The sequence below is a fragment of the Hetaerina americana genome, unplaced genomic scaffold (assembly GCF_022747635.1).
Source record: "Hetaerina americana unplaced genomic scaffold, ioHetAmer1.1.p SCAF_38, whole genome shotgun sequence".
NCBI lineage: Eukaryota > Metazoa > Arthropoda > Insecta > Odonata > Calopterygidae > Hetaerina > Hetaerina americana.
Window position 1 is genome coordinate 2,928,149 of NW_027286963.1, and position 15,590 is coordinate 2,943,738.

The following is a 15,590-nucleotide window of genomic DNA, read 5'->3' on the forward strand; positions in this document are numbered from 1 at the left end:
ATTTTTCCTGTAAAGCATTCATAACCTAAATCACTTGGCTGCCTGACTGAATATTGTTTGATCATCTGCAAACCCAACTGACTTCATCATCTTGCTGTCCTTTTTTATTCTCAACTTAGCTTCAGCTCTTCCCAGGCTAACCTTACCATTTGCTCAGTGTATACACTGAAAACTACCAGCGATAATGGACATTTAGTTCTCACTCTCCTACTAATTACTGCCCATCCTAATTCTCTTCCTGTTACCCTGCCTGTGGCATCTGATTCAGTTATGTTCACTTGTACATTAACTTATATTATCATATTTCTCGGCCCATACAATGCACTTTTTTAATTCATTATGTGATTTAAATTGAAATGTGATGAATTTTTATCATTTGAACTGGAGAAAAATAGCAAAATTCTACCATCATACACAGTTCATTGTTCTTCCTTGCTTTGGTACTTCTTAATTGTGTGAATGATCCCTGGGAAAGCCAGAGAAAAGGAGTTGAAGTCATCAAAGTTTAAATGGCCTTTTGGTGAATACCAGAAATTCACAGGATCGTTGATTTGAGGCCCGCATCTTGCATATTTTCCCCTGCTACTTCTCTGCACACTTTCAGCTGTACAATTTTGTATCGCCGCTAGTACAGTATTAGCTAAGGCATCCAGTAGAGTCATCAGAATTTGCATATCTGATCTTCAATAGTGCAATAGTGGACCAGAAAGGGAAAGTTTTCATGCTTTTTTTTCAATTATTCTCAATAGATTCACACCCGGCATCTTTCAGCATATCTCAACTCAAGTGCCTATTATTCATTGGATATTTTTTCATTGATTATCCCATTTTTCCTTCAAGATCACCATTGTTGGTGCTGCAATTGGGTTTGAACCATCGACTGTCTTAAAATTGCCTACCTGTATTGTCATCTTCATTAACGTTTTTAGAAGTAGCCTAATTTATTGTTGAGCGACCCATACATCATGTAAAGGCTACCGGTACATTTTCATGTCAGGTCACAAACAATTGCATAAATGATGTATGAAATTTCTCCCAAAAAAAAATTTGAAACAAATCAACATTTTGCACTTAATCTCACAGACATTGCTTCTGCATGTAAAAACTATGGTGGTGAATAGTTTATTCTGGTGAAAAAAAAAGGATTTAATTAATCCCTAATTCCCTGGATCCCTATACCTGTTTGTTTTGGTCAAGTTTTTTATCATGAGAAACATTCATGACCGTAATCACAGCTTCAATTGATGCACATTTTAGGTGCAGGAAAAAATAGCAAAACATGATGTTTTCATGTTTTTAACCAATAACTCTGCCCAAATATTAGTTGAATTATTTACTTTTGCATAATGTTATCTTTGGGTATGCACATTTTTAGATTTTTAACCAAGCTTAAGTTTGTTGCTGAAATTGCAATTTTCTAGTGTAATTATTTTCTTCATTTGTGTAAATAGAGTGACTGTTCTACTAAGTTAGTTAGTTAGTAGATAGTTCCATTTATGAATTGAAACTACTAAGCAGTTATTCAAATTTGTTATCTAGGAAAATGAGTGCTAGTAACTTTGTTTTCAGATTTTTTGAGGCACTTGCTTTGGAAAGTGGTATTCTTATAACTGAGTTGGAAGACCTTTAATTAGCTCCTCTTTTATCTTGAAGCCATTTGCTTTCATGAAATACCAGCATCCTCAGTAATGCACAATGATTATGGCCATCACTCCATAATTCCTTTAAAAAAATCACAAAAAAAACCTCGGCGCATAAATGTGCTGTCTTTTTTTTTGTTTCAGTCTGGCACATTCATTGCCCAGAAGTCTGAGTTGGAAGAGAAAGAAGAACCTCCTATTTGGAGGGTTGATGGAAAGTCACTTCTCCAAAAATATGAACCCTTCAGATCTGATAATGGCAGCATTTGGTATAGGAATGTCAGTACGGTGAGTAAATATTTGCATGGGCAAAGTATCACTGGCATGTTTTAAAGACATATTTAGATAATGAAAATTCACCTTCACTCTTAAAATTTTTCGGTAATATTGTAAATGAGATCTAGCCAAGAAAAAAACCAATTCATGACACAACATTTAGGACCCCAATTCTGAAAAAAAAAACAAAACGTAATGATGAGAAAGAAGTGTGACTAGAGTGCTTTCAATCTAAGTTTGTTAGAAATTGTTAGGAAAAAATATTTTAAGAGGATTTAATGCTTTCCTGGCGCATTGTGTCAATGAAATAATTGTGTTCTGTCAGATCAGGTGTTATATTGCATTGTCAATCTCACTGATAAGCAATGCTGTGTGCATGACCTTATAGAAGAACACTTAGAGGATCAGAGGATCATTTTTGAAATCATTGAAAGCATTTAGAGTTTCACTGCTCTAAGTTGAGTCAGATATCGTTTGCCATATTTATCCTTCCTGTTAGGACACCAAGTACAAAAAGGAATACTTGTGCATAGATGCTAGATCCATTAGGGACTCATTTTTCCCAATAACAATGTCTTAGCTACAGCTTGAAGCTCTCCTACTGTGCAAGTCCATTCTGTTAATTTCCATGGATATTTGCACTGTTGGGTAGAAAATGAGAGTATACATGGTCTGTTATGAAAGTAATGTGCATGATTTTATTGTGACACGACTATCCATGGCGGTGCGGTAAAAACAGTCAGGAAATGTGGTGGGGGATTCGCCCTTTCGATGCAGCCAGTCGCCAGTTAGCTCCGACCGGTCTCAGCAGAAAGATATGCCTCCACGTGAAGTGTGTTTTTCGACTTTGTAATACAGCACAATGGAGCGCTCGCTTGACCATGACAATGCCCCTAGCCACATGTCCTTCATTGTTACCAACTTCCTGGCCCAGAGCACCACCACTGGGGGATGGTCGCCCAGCCCTCTTACAGTCCGGACTTGGCTCTGTGGGACTTTTTTTTGTTTCCCCAACTGAAGAGAGAGCTAAAAGGAAATCATTATGAGCTAGTGGAAAACATCCAAGAGCATGTTACAATGTTCCTGAGAGATATTCCTGTTGATAAGTTTAAGGTTGCCTTCCAGACATGGCAGACTCATCTCCACAGGTGCATTGATGCAGGGGGAGAGTGTTTCAAAGAATTTTAAGTATTTGTAGGAGTACAATCAATGAATCTATTTTTTCCCAGAAAATGTGCATTACTTTTCTAGTGGACCCTGTATACAATGGAACAGTGAACAAACTTGCAACAATTTCATGGGCTAGACATTACCATTTATTTATTTTTTCAGCTCTATTTGACAGCCAATAAAATCATTCAGACTGCATCAGTGGCTGCCTTCATATGAATCCTCTGTGAAGTGTACATACATGTTTTCTGTCCAGCATTAGCTACATTTCCCATTCAGTTTAATGCTTTGGGAAATTTCATTAGAGAAGTGCTTTTTACCAGTTAAAATTTTTCATTGTGTATTGTGCATCAGATGGGGAGAAGAAGGGAACATTGTCTACCATTTTTTAATGGCATATACAGGTATGATGGGGACAGTGGTGACAAAACTTTGCACTTTCACAGTAGGCTATAATATAAAAAATACCACCCAAAGCTCATCCTAAAAAAGTCAAAAATGATAGAAAGATTCATACTGACAACAAAGAATTCTAGATTGGGTAAGAAGATATCGATGACTTATGTAAAACCCACATTTATTATGCATCCTAATTCATAAAACTTGATGGAAAAACTGATTTTTTAAATGATTTACTGTGGTTTATGATTTAATATGTTAGAATAATTGGCAGTGCCAAAGGAAAATAACTGATATAAGTCCTAACTTGAAAACCAACATGGTAGCAGTAATAATGACTCAGTACAATGTTTTGGTTACTATTTTTTCATGGGTGGTCTGAAAAGTTTCCGACCTAACATAGATACAAGACATTTTTTCTGAAATTTTTGAGGTCAGAAACTTTTCAGACCACCCCCGTAGAAACAAATACATTTCACTGCCCTTGATTATTAGCTTGGATGGTAACATCACGCATTTTTTAACAAATTCATTCCGTCAGTTGGCCAGACCAGTCTTAAACTTACACTCTATTCCATGTGATTACTATGTTATGATGCTTCTGCCATGTCTGATAAAGCTTCTTGATTTCACATGCAATCATCAGTATTTCGTATTTTTAAATTTTATTCATAGAATTTTTTTTATTTGTGGAAAAACGTCAGTGTCAGCTCTCCTCTGTGGTAGACACTGGTGTCCACAAAATACTGCTTCTCATAAATACCATACTGTTGCTGCTTTGATACATTTCATACCTGTCTGCTATGTGTGAACATGTAAATAAATCAAGCCATATTTCACAAATTTTTCTATGGAAGAACATATCTGGTTGCCAGAAATATTCATAGGAACCTGTTTGATGATCCATTTTTGGGAGTATTCCTCGAAGCAAAGGGGGATAATAAGAGGAAAAAAGAGAGGTGAAGTACAATATGCATCCAAAATGTAACACCAAACAGAATAGGTAAAGGCCTAACTTAACGTGCTATTAGGGAAATTTTATTCCAAAAGAAAATGCTCCATCAAGGCCTATTTTCCATTAATTAAATTTGCTGCCACTCCCATGGAGACATCTACATTATGTTTTTGATTCTGTATATAAAAAATAACATTGGCAACTACTCTCTTAACTCTGCCCATCAATATCATGCACCAGAGGAAGGCCTGACATCCATTATGGGAATATAAGAACTATAGCATTGAAATTAGGACCCAATGAAATGGGTATCAGATCATATAACAAACTACCCAAAAGTATCAAGGATACAAATGGAACTGCTGCATTCAGGCACAAAATAAAAAGATAGCTACAGCATAATATGTTCTACTCGGTTGACGAATATCTCAGCAATATTCCCAACCAGGAAGTTCATACTCTTAGTTTATAGCATTGGCCATGGTCCGATTCATGTTGGTGATCAATGATTTTTCTGATTGATATTTCATGTGCATGTTAGAGCCAATGTTCATGGTTTTTTGCCACATATTATATAACTATGAGATCCATTTCTTTTTTATGTAATGTAAATCAGCTTGCTCCTTTTTGACGTGCCTTATATCATGTACGTATACCACCCACCTGAATTTTTGTTTTGTGATCTCTGGTCAAATAAAAAGTAATAATGATAATAATAATAATAATATGGTGCCTACAGTAGAGACCATGTATGGATTAAAATCAGCACTGGTAATTGTCAGCAGCAGTATCTTTGTAAATAGGAGTGGAGGTGGAAACCCTACTCCCATACATACATAATACATCATAATATAAACCGTGAACACAGTAATCAATCTTATGGTCGGTTTGGTAGGTGATGATAGTGTTCACCCAATACTAAGCCCTATATGACGTGCGAAATTCACACATCAGGGTAGGGGGTCCAGTTCCTTTCCCTGTGCCAGTTATGGTTTCCTAGGAAAATCTGGTACCCAAATTATCATATAGCTTGGGTGGAGCTGCAGGTGCCCAGTGAGGCTTCCCTGGGAATCAAACCCGGGCCCTCCGGTCAGTGGTCCAATGCTCTACCCCTGGAGTACCATGGCCCATGCATCATAATAAAAATAAAAAATAATTTTTGGACACATCTGAGTTATTTTGGACATTCCAGTCAGATTGCAAAGCAATTGCTAATGAAATTGTTTTCATACTTTCTCGAAAACAATTAAAACATTAAATCACCTCGGAAACAGTCAGTCAAAAAGCAAAATTAGGATAATTATTTTCAACATCTGCATTGGGCATTAAAATATGATAGCCTATATTCATTAATCCATTGGATTACTGTACAATCTAAGGGGTCATGTCATGAATACTTTCTTCATCACCATGTTTTCTCCAATAGGTTATTATTTTTCTATGGGTTTGAAGGGGCATGAAAGTTTGCATATTTTAGTAATTGAAGACAATGCAGGGGAACCTCTTAATACTAGTATGATCCATTGTGCGACCAATCTCGTAAAATGAAACAATTGTCTAGTGAATAATTTTAGTCCATTTAAAGTGATGTAAAATATGATAATGCATTCCATGCCGAAAAAAAAATAAATTTTGTACAAGGTTTATTCTAAGAAAATTATATAGACATTTTTCGGGTTGTGGTTCACATTCACCTTTTCTTCTATCGTGAAATGAAACCATCTGGAATGCAAATTTGGTAAATGCGACAAAGCATTTTCATTTTGTAAATATTTAGCTAGTCTCTTAGTAGGGATTATGCTTCTCAATGTACAATGCAACAGAGAATTATAGTCTTCATCTCTTCCTCTATTGCAGAATGAACCTACGTGGAATACGAATTAGATTCATACAGAAAATGTGCTAAAATTATTAGTTTATTATTTATGAAACATACCTAATTCCATTTTTTTACTAAAAAACTGTCAAGATGCATTTGTTTTTGTAGACTCTTCTAAATGTTGTGAAAATGTGACACAGCATTATCATTATATAAATTCGTAGTGTGTATAACAACTGGCATATTAGGGTGATGCTTCTTAATGTACAATGCAAAAGTTTTCCATACTTTCAGCATTTCTCTTTTTGCGCTAGATGATTGTTGTTTTGCTGTTACCTCCTTCTCCTCAGGCAAAATCTCCTTCATAGCTTCTTCCTGTGAAACTCAATGCAAGTCCATAAGCTCTTCAAGAGTCAGCTTTTCCATGTTCTTGAGGACAGGACAAATTATTGATGTCGGGCGATTGTATGTGCGTGATAGATCAGCTATGCTGACACCTCATTCTTGCTTTCGAATGATTTCACTTTTCATTTCTATGGTTATTCTTATTCTCTTTTTTAACTGTCTTCTGGTGGCTTTTTCTGTGGGGCCATTTTTAAAACATTCATTCATTTGATTCATATCATTTTATTTGTAAACTATTATAAAACTGTGCGCATAAAATCACAAATAACACTAATGAACTCAATTTTGGACTAATGTGTGATCACTAGCAATGCTACGGTGCTAATGGAACTTGTGCTAAAAACAACCATAAACAGCCGGCACAATCACTCCAGGCATCCTCTCCTCGTCACTCGTAATGCAAAATGTTGCTCTCTAAGCGAGTTTTTCTCTGGCACAATATTACTGTTCATAATGCTAATTACTTGATATCCCAGGTGCTCATTAAGCAAGGTTCCACTACATATATTATGATTTTTTAGTTGATAGTTACAATGCAAATATTTCAGAGATTAAAAATCATTCACCTTGACTGGGATTCGAACCGAGATCCCTCAATATCCGGTCGAGTGCTTTAGCCACTTAAGCTATCGAGGCGTCCTCTTAAACTCTGAAATTTTGGGGCTTTTAAAGGAACTAGATGTTGTGACGAAATACCGTACATACAATGTCATCGGCCTTATTGCTAAAGAAAATAAGGCTTTCATGAAGAAGGAGCAACCACTATGTTCAAAGAACCTACGGTTGTAAACAAGGAAGCAGTTCATCAAAAAGGTTTGTTTGAAGAGTTGGAAATGTAGACTAGTGATGAATAGAAACCTTTAAAAAACAATTCTGGAGGAAAAAATGCTGAAGATTAATTGGACAAATTGTGGAACTTTGAAGCACATAGAAGAGGAAAGGATCATATGCACAGCTCTACAGTAAAGAAAAACAAATGGATTAGACACAACTTGAGGCACAATGGTTTAGTTATAAATGTAATAAAAGGTAAAATTGAAGGGAAGATCTCTTAATGAAAGATCGAAAGGCTAGTGTGTTGGACAAATCAAGGACATAAAACAGAGAAGCTGTCAGCAGGTGACACGGAATAAACACTGAATAAGGAAGAATGAAGGGCTGCATTAAACAAATTGTAGGAAACTTTTTGCACTCTTAACTGATAATTTCCAGTATTTTTTATGCTTTGCTAAATTATTATGAATATGATTCTTAAAGTTCATTTTTGATGTGAATATTTAACCTATAATAATAAAGTTACCATGAATATTTTCATATGTGACTTATTTAGGAATCATTGCCAAGTAATCTATGCCTACGTTTTTTAAAATGCTAATGGCAACCAACCTTTTAAAGATCGCATTACAAAATATTTATCTGGAAAAAATGCATTCAGCATTATTGAAATGACACTGTCAACAGGTCGAGTTCTGAATGAGGCAACATCAAGACCTGATGGTGCCTCACAATAGCATTTAGGCCATGATAGTGAAATATATTAAAGTATAATTACAAAGTTTTTTCTTTATCAATGAAATGTTTCTACCAAGGAATACCAGAAATCATGTCTTTATGTAGAGTGTCATCTAAAAGCCTTCATCAGTGAAAGGTCCATAGGCAGGACCGTAAAAATTGCATTAAAACTGTAATTAATTGCTGGTTGCTTTGAATATCAAGTAATCATAATAAATATTAAATTACCGTTTACCTTAGATCAAACCAGTTTTTAAAAATCAAATTACAAATAACTTTCCTGAATGCCGCTAAAGACAGAATCTCAGAATAAAATCATAAGATATTGTAATTTCATTTCATTTTATACATAAGGCAATTCGAATTCTATTGGAATTCAATTTATCATGACAATGCATTAAGCAATGAATTTTTATGTGGAAAAGGCTATTTTTTTTCTCTTAAGAATTTTTACACCTTAAAAATTAATGCTTCATGAAAATCATCTTGCAAACTTGATCTTTCTGGTGCAAAAATCATTTCTACAAATGAAAACAAGTGGTGCCGACCTAGGTGAAATTGTGTTGCACTTTAAGAAGACCCTTTTATCATTAAATCATCTTTTTAGTTATCTTGTTTTGTTTCTGAGGAATTCGTCATCTTCAAAGTATGTACAATTAAACTACAGTTCATAGACATATCTCAGCTGCTCTTTTTCTGCTTCTTTGCTAATTTATCCATAGATAACAATCTCTTATTCCTCATAGTTGTCTTAATTTTTTGGAGAGGTAAACTAATTAATCAATTTAACTCATTAATTAATTTTTCCATTTATCGAGGATATTTTTATCTTGTCATCCGAATATTTCAAGTTTTGGTATGAGGCTCAATGAAGTGATGTTGGTTGAAATAATAAATTATGTTCATGGTGTCTTCAATTAATAATATATTAAACCAAACACTGAAAATATAATAAATTTAATCTTTGGTTAACTTTAGGAAAGATTTCTGAAAATTAAATCTTAGAGATCCAGAATCAAAGAAAGCCATACTTAAAAAAAGAAATAATTCATGAAATCAGTGTCATATTCAAATATTATTAAAGCTGTTTACTTTTAAAGAAATTAATTATGATATAATTAGTCATGGTTGCTGCAAAAACAGTACCGAGTACCTATGTAATCAGGTTGAAAGAAGATACTTATGATGCATAACCTGATTACTTTGCAGCCCTGCTTACAGGTACTTTTCAGGAAAAATATTCAAATTTGTTTTAGCATGTACTATGCACAAACCCCAGGAAATATAAAACTACCTGTTAATAAATTGTGATTATATTAATCATAAAAATTAAGTGGGATAAAGTTAAATATGTTATTCATGATGGACAATTGTGTAAAATTCAAGATCATAGAGTGGAGCAGGCTGAATAGAAAAATTCCAACACTCCAATAAAGAATTCACACCAGATGAAGTACACTAACCTTATCATATGTCCTGTAATTTTTCATGGGAAAATAAAATAATTGCCATAGCCATGTTCCAGACAGAGTGTTTTTTATATTTGTTTCCCCTTTATAGTTAATACTTTCCCATAATAATTCACCTCTAGAGCAAATTAAAACTTCCTATAGCAAAGGAAATAAATTGAAGAAATGAGAGCTATTGAGTCACAGATTTCACTTGAAGGGTAATAGAGATGATATATGTGTACATGGTTTAGAATAAAGAGAATTGATGTTTTCTTGGGCCTTAATGATTGGAAATGGAAAAAAAAGTGCTGTTTTCTATGTTAGTTTCAACAGTATTATAATTAATTTGTTATGATGTTGAAATGTTGTCTTGTATTTTAATGATGTCTAATCAATAAGTCAGTGTGTTTTTCATTAAATGTGTCGTTAAACCAACTAAGTCAAATTATTCAAGACATTGACTTTCCTGTTTTAAGCTGTTGTTATGATATTATTCTCAGTGATAAAAAGGTTCCAGATGATAAAATTCATAATATCAAGTATATGGCACTGCTTCTTACAGGGCTAAAAACTTGGTTAAATACAACTTATTCATTTGTAAATGTACTTGGCTAGGGGTTAACTGGTTTCTGTCTAATGCTATTGTCTATGTGAACTGATTTATCGATTCCCTTGGTTTATTAATTTTTATTTTCTAGTACTCTGGCTGGGGCCCAAAAAGCAATTTGAAGTATCAAGAAGTTCCTGTAAAATTTATCAAACAAAACAAGATGGAAACTATAGTTGAAATCATACAAGCTGAATTACCAATAAAGGATGAGTGAGTAAATTAACGCTGATGAATTTATTGCTGAAAATCATGTCAGCAATGCAACCTATTGCTCACAAAATAAAAATTTTCCATTTCAGTAAGCTGCGTGAAAAACTCATGAAAGAGTCTGAGAAACATGCATATGCCTATGAAGTTTTTGTGCAGACTTTGGTGTCCCATGCCCTGGATTCAAATTTCCTGCCTGAAATTATTTCTGAAAAAGGTAGGTATTTGATGAGTTACATGCTATTTAACTAATGTATGGTTAGTTATTTATTAATTTTTTTAAATGAAATACTGCAGTTATCCTCATACCAGGGTAGGTTTTTTAATGGAGATGGGGGATCAGGCAATACTGCACTTCTAAGATCCTCCTCCAACAACATTAAACATTACACCCTACTTTACAATTAGCCATATTTCAGCTTCGCTAATTTTCTGCTTCATTCCAACCAAAAAGCGTACTCTTTCTCCTCTTCCTAGGCTTTGTAGTATTCTCCCCTCTTATATCAGTCTCCAATATCTCTTTGGTCCTCAGTTTTCCTACCTTCTTTAAAATGCCTCTCACAGAAACCTTCTTGTATTTCCATACCATACCCAGCTCATCTTCTTTCATTTTCTTTCTTGCATATTTTATTTTTTCAAAATTTATATCGTAGTCAATACATGTGTCCTGATTATATAGAAAATTTATTAAAAAGTTCCCTTCGGGGTTAAAATAATCTAAAATATAAACATTCACTCTTGGGATCACATTGTTACTTTTCACATTGCCATAGAAATTGTATTATAGTATTTTAATAATGTAAGGAATATAGGTATGAAATATAATGGATATTGATAGATCTATCCCTTGCACCCGTGGTGATAAGCCCTTGTGTGCTTATTATTAAGTATTTCATCCTCGCGGTCCCACGTAATTTTCATCTGTCATCGTATTTGTTGTATTTTCAACAATTTTTTTTATTCCAAAATATTTCTGTTAAATATGAGCTTCACTTAATTGACGATTGATTTTGATGGGTGCTTAACCTCCTATAAGTGGAGAAAATTGATGATCAAATGCTGTTCTTGTACATTAAACGACCAAATTTTAAGTTTTGAAAAAGCTTCTTTTTCTATCAGCAGTTATGCAAACCCTATGCACTGTGTGGTGCAACCGTCCATGTCTTATATTCATGAAGAGTACCTACATATTTTAAGCTCAACCATATATATTTATCTGCTCTTAGTCCCAAGAAAAGAGTTGCATGACTTTAAAAGCTTGAAGGCATCTCTCATTCATACCACAATACTTAGAAATTGTCAGTATATACTTGATTCTCAATGCCAACTGTCAAGGTTATCAAGTTATCATGGCATATTCCAAGAAATTGTGGGAGATGCCGCAACAGTAGCATCTTGACCAGGATCCCGGTCAATGCAAATGATTTTTACACTCTAAAATTGTTGCATTATCATGGCATCCCCAGTCTGATGATAAGCAAGTAGTTATTCATGCCAGAAAACTTTACCTAAGTACTTGTAAACGTGATGGCAAAGTCCTCTTCCTGCTTTCCATTTCTAAATTCAGGTGGGTGTTGTGAGCAATATGCCTAATATGTTGTTTTTCATATGCCACCGTATGATCAAACCTAACCTAAGTATCGGAATAGAAAATACTTTGTTCTCCAACATATGTTTTTTTATACATGACCTAGGTTTTGACTTACAAAGTCATCATCAGGTATTTGTTTCAACGATTCATCATCAGGGTTTGATTACTTTGTAAGTCGAAACCTAGGTCGTGTATAATAAAATATATTTATTTATTATTTATTTATTTATTTATTTACACAATTACGTTGCAATTAGGCGAATTTCCTGGTGGCAACGGTCAAGTTAGGTCAAAGATAACTCTTACAACGAAAATTAAATACGAACACATATAAAAACAGATAAGAGACAAAATATTTTTACATACAATCACACTTACACATCACATACAAACAAACTTCCACATCACATACAAAAAGCCGTCAACATCACATACAAACAATATTTTCACAACTACAATGAAGTTTATTACCCAGTGGCTGCTTTACATTTCAACTTAAAACTTCTAAAATTGGATGGAAAGGGCTCAAACAAACCTCCAGGCAGCTGGTTCCAATCAATTATAGTTCTGTTTGAAAAAGAGTATTTTTTCTTATTTGTTTTTTGAGTCCTTATTTTTATTTTGAAGCTGTGGTCGTTTTTTCCCTTAAAGTTAGGCTTCTCTATCCCTTGCCATAAATCTTCCCACGCTTCGTCCTTTTTAACAATACTGTACATCGCGCCTAACCTACTCCTTTTTCTTCTATTTTTCAAACTCTCCCATTTCAGTATGTCTAACATTTCTGTGACACTATCCGTTCTTTTGTACCTTCCGAGTACATATCTTGCTGCCTTTCTTTGAACTTTTTCTATCTTTTTAATATGTCCCACCTCATATGGATCCCATACTATGGAGGAGTATTCTAGGATAGGGATAACCAGTACCTTATATGCTTTTTCTTTTGTGGCTACGCTACTTCCTTTTAAATTTCTCATCACCCAATGCAATACTTTAAATGCCTTCTGTGTCAAATTATCTACTTGGACTCCCCACCCAAGATCCCTAGTTAAATAAATGCCTAAATATTTGCATTGACTGGTACATGAGATTCTTTCTCCAAAGAGGGTGTAAATTTCCTTTTCTGCATTCTTTTTATTTGAAAAATTTATATGCTTACTTTTACTTATATTAATGCCCATATTATGATTTGTAACCCAGTCACCAAGGTGATCGATGTCATTTTGTAGTATTACGTGGTCATTTACATGCTCTATCTGTCTGTATATAATGCAGTCATCAGCAAAGAGTCTTATTTGGGAATGTAAATTGTATGGTAGATCGTTTACGTAAATTAGGAAGAGTAATGGCCCTAGAACACTGCCTTGTGGAACTCCTGCTAATACGCTCACCTCATTTGAAAATGTATCCCCTAATTTTACTTTTTGAGTTCTGCCTCTAAGAAAATTTTTTATCCATTGTTTTACCCTCAAGTCCAATGGTAACGAATCCAACTTTAACAATAATTTATCGTGAGGCACTCGGTCAAAAGCTGCCAAAAAATCAACAATTACTGCATGTGGAAGAATAAAGTGTGTATATTATTTAAAGTGTGTATATCATTATATAGTGTGTATAAGTGTGTCTATCATTATATGTGGAAGAACAAAGTATTTTCTATTCCGATATGATTTGCTTCCACTAAGTGATGCCACAAACCATTCTATAATTATTTTCATTCATGAAGTGCATACATTGAGTATTTTTTGTAAGTTTATTTATGGCAGTGCTAAACTTTTTTTATTTTTCTATCGGGATATTTTTCATTCTATTTGGATTAGATTTAAGAATTAACTAATGATTTTTAGTTATATACAGGACAGATTAAAATACATATAAAATTATTCTGGAATCATAATTTTCTTGTTAGATGAGTACTTCCTCAACTGTGTGGAAGAAATGGACAGGGTGTGTGCAGAAAAGAAAAACAAACTCATGGAAGTGTGCCAGTGGTCAAAAAAGTTGACAGTAAGTCATGCATTTCTTTATCAGATGCTTTTTACCATCATTCCACTAAATGCAAGTTAATAATGTGTATTGTTTTACAGGAAAGCCTTACGACTTGGCCAATCATGTCTTTAAGTCAGCGTGAGCCTCTTTCCAAAAATATGTGCAATGTTTGCTATGCTCACCAAGCCATAAATAATGTGAAAATGGATGGCAACCCATATAAGTTTACCACACTTGAGTATGAACCACCAAGCGAAGATTCATTTAAATCTAAGGTAAGCACTTCCTAGTAATCCTTTTTCATTACCCTCTTGGTTTCAATGATTCATGCCTGTTGTCGCTATTAATCAAATGATAATTGCATGGCAGCTCTTTTGTGTGCTCATATCCCTTGGCAATGAACACCTTTACTCAAATTTTTTATAAAAATATTGTTAATATTGTACATACAAGAAAATACATAATTTTATTGGCATTTAAAATTACTATAACCACCAGTAAACCCAAAAAAAAGATAACAGAAAATATTTGAGTGTAGGTTCATCTTGTAAATAGGTTAATTCCCTAATTTTTACCTAAAATTTCTGTTTTTATTTCACCTCTCATGTATTACTTTTGGTATTTTACAAGTTAAGATAGGTTTTGGATGGACACAGGTCATAAAACTGTACAACCGTTTATTTACATGTCTCGCCTAATAAGCAACCTAACATCTAATACAATAATAAGGCCCTCTTCAATGCTACATACTTCCAGACCCTCTTCATTCCATCCCATATCTGTATTGTATTCCTGTCTCTTCCTTGTTTGCCTAATCTTCTCCCCTTTATCACAGTCTTCAACATCCCATTGCCAATCAGAATGCTCAGCATCCATCTTTCATGTCTCGGATTTCTTCCGAAAATCCCCTCCTCCCAAACATGCCTAGAACATCCTCGTTTAGTTTATTTTCTATCCGTTTCACCTTTTCCATCCTTCTCCCCATACCCATATTTCAAAAGCCTCCAATCTCTGCCTATCATCCAGCCTCAGTGACCATGTTTCCACGTCGTAAGATAGATATATGTCTTTATTTGGGTGAATTTGAGACCAAATGATCCCTTCTTCCATGTAACCAACAAGTTATAAAAGACAAATATATAAAAGAAAGGTAAATTTTTAAGTCAACATTTTTTGCCATAATTATTGAATGCTGTAAAATTAATTACAGTGATTTAAATTTAATTATAACTTGCGAACTTATGTTAAATGTATGTTCTCAAGTGATTACGGCTAAAATATGTATAATTTAACACTTGGAACAGTAATTATAAAGTTGGAACCTCCACGGCCTTATTTGATTTCAATTTCGTCTATGCCCGTTTGTATCTCACCATCCAGCTAGCCTGGACTTGAGGTATCCTCATCTACGTTATTTTCTGTCGATGCCTAATCTTCCAGGTCTAATTTCTTTACCTTAAAGTTTCTCAATACGGGTGAATCGTATATACCTTCCACCTCTCTTGGATTTTTTCTAGTTAAACTAATATTTTTCTTGACCTATTTGATTGTTCGCAACAAATTGTCCTT

At 34.1% G+C, this 15,590-nt stretch overlaps 1 protein-coding gene across 5 annotated transcripts in view; it reads left to right on the forward strand.

Annotated features, from left to right (window-relative positions):
* The window catches only part of LOC139691580 (glutamine and serine-rich protein 1-like), a 52,842-nt gene that overhangs the window by 31,194 nt on the left and 6,058 nt on the right, over positions 1 to 15,590 (forward strand). For 4 of the 5 annotated variants that reach the window (XM_071589468.1, XM_071589470.1, XM_071589469.1 and 1 more), the window contains exons 5-9: positions 1,785 to 1,928; positions 10,326 to 10,447; positions 10,537 to 10,661; positions 13,942 to 14,039; positions 14,120 to 14,296. In XM_071589468.1, the coding sequence (XP_071445569.1) occupies positions 1,785 to 1,928; positions 10,326 to 10,447; positions 10,537 to 10,661; positions 13,942 to 14,039; positions 14,120 to 14,296 (666 nt within the window). The remainder of the gene's footprint in view (positions 1 to 1,784; positions 1,929 to 10,325; positions 10,448 to 10,536; positions 10,662 to 13,941; positions 14,040 to 14,119; positions 14,297 to 15,590) is intronic. The other variant, XM_071589471.1, reaches the window with a different exon arrangement.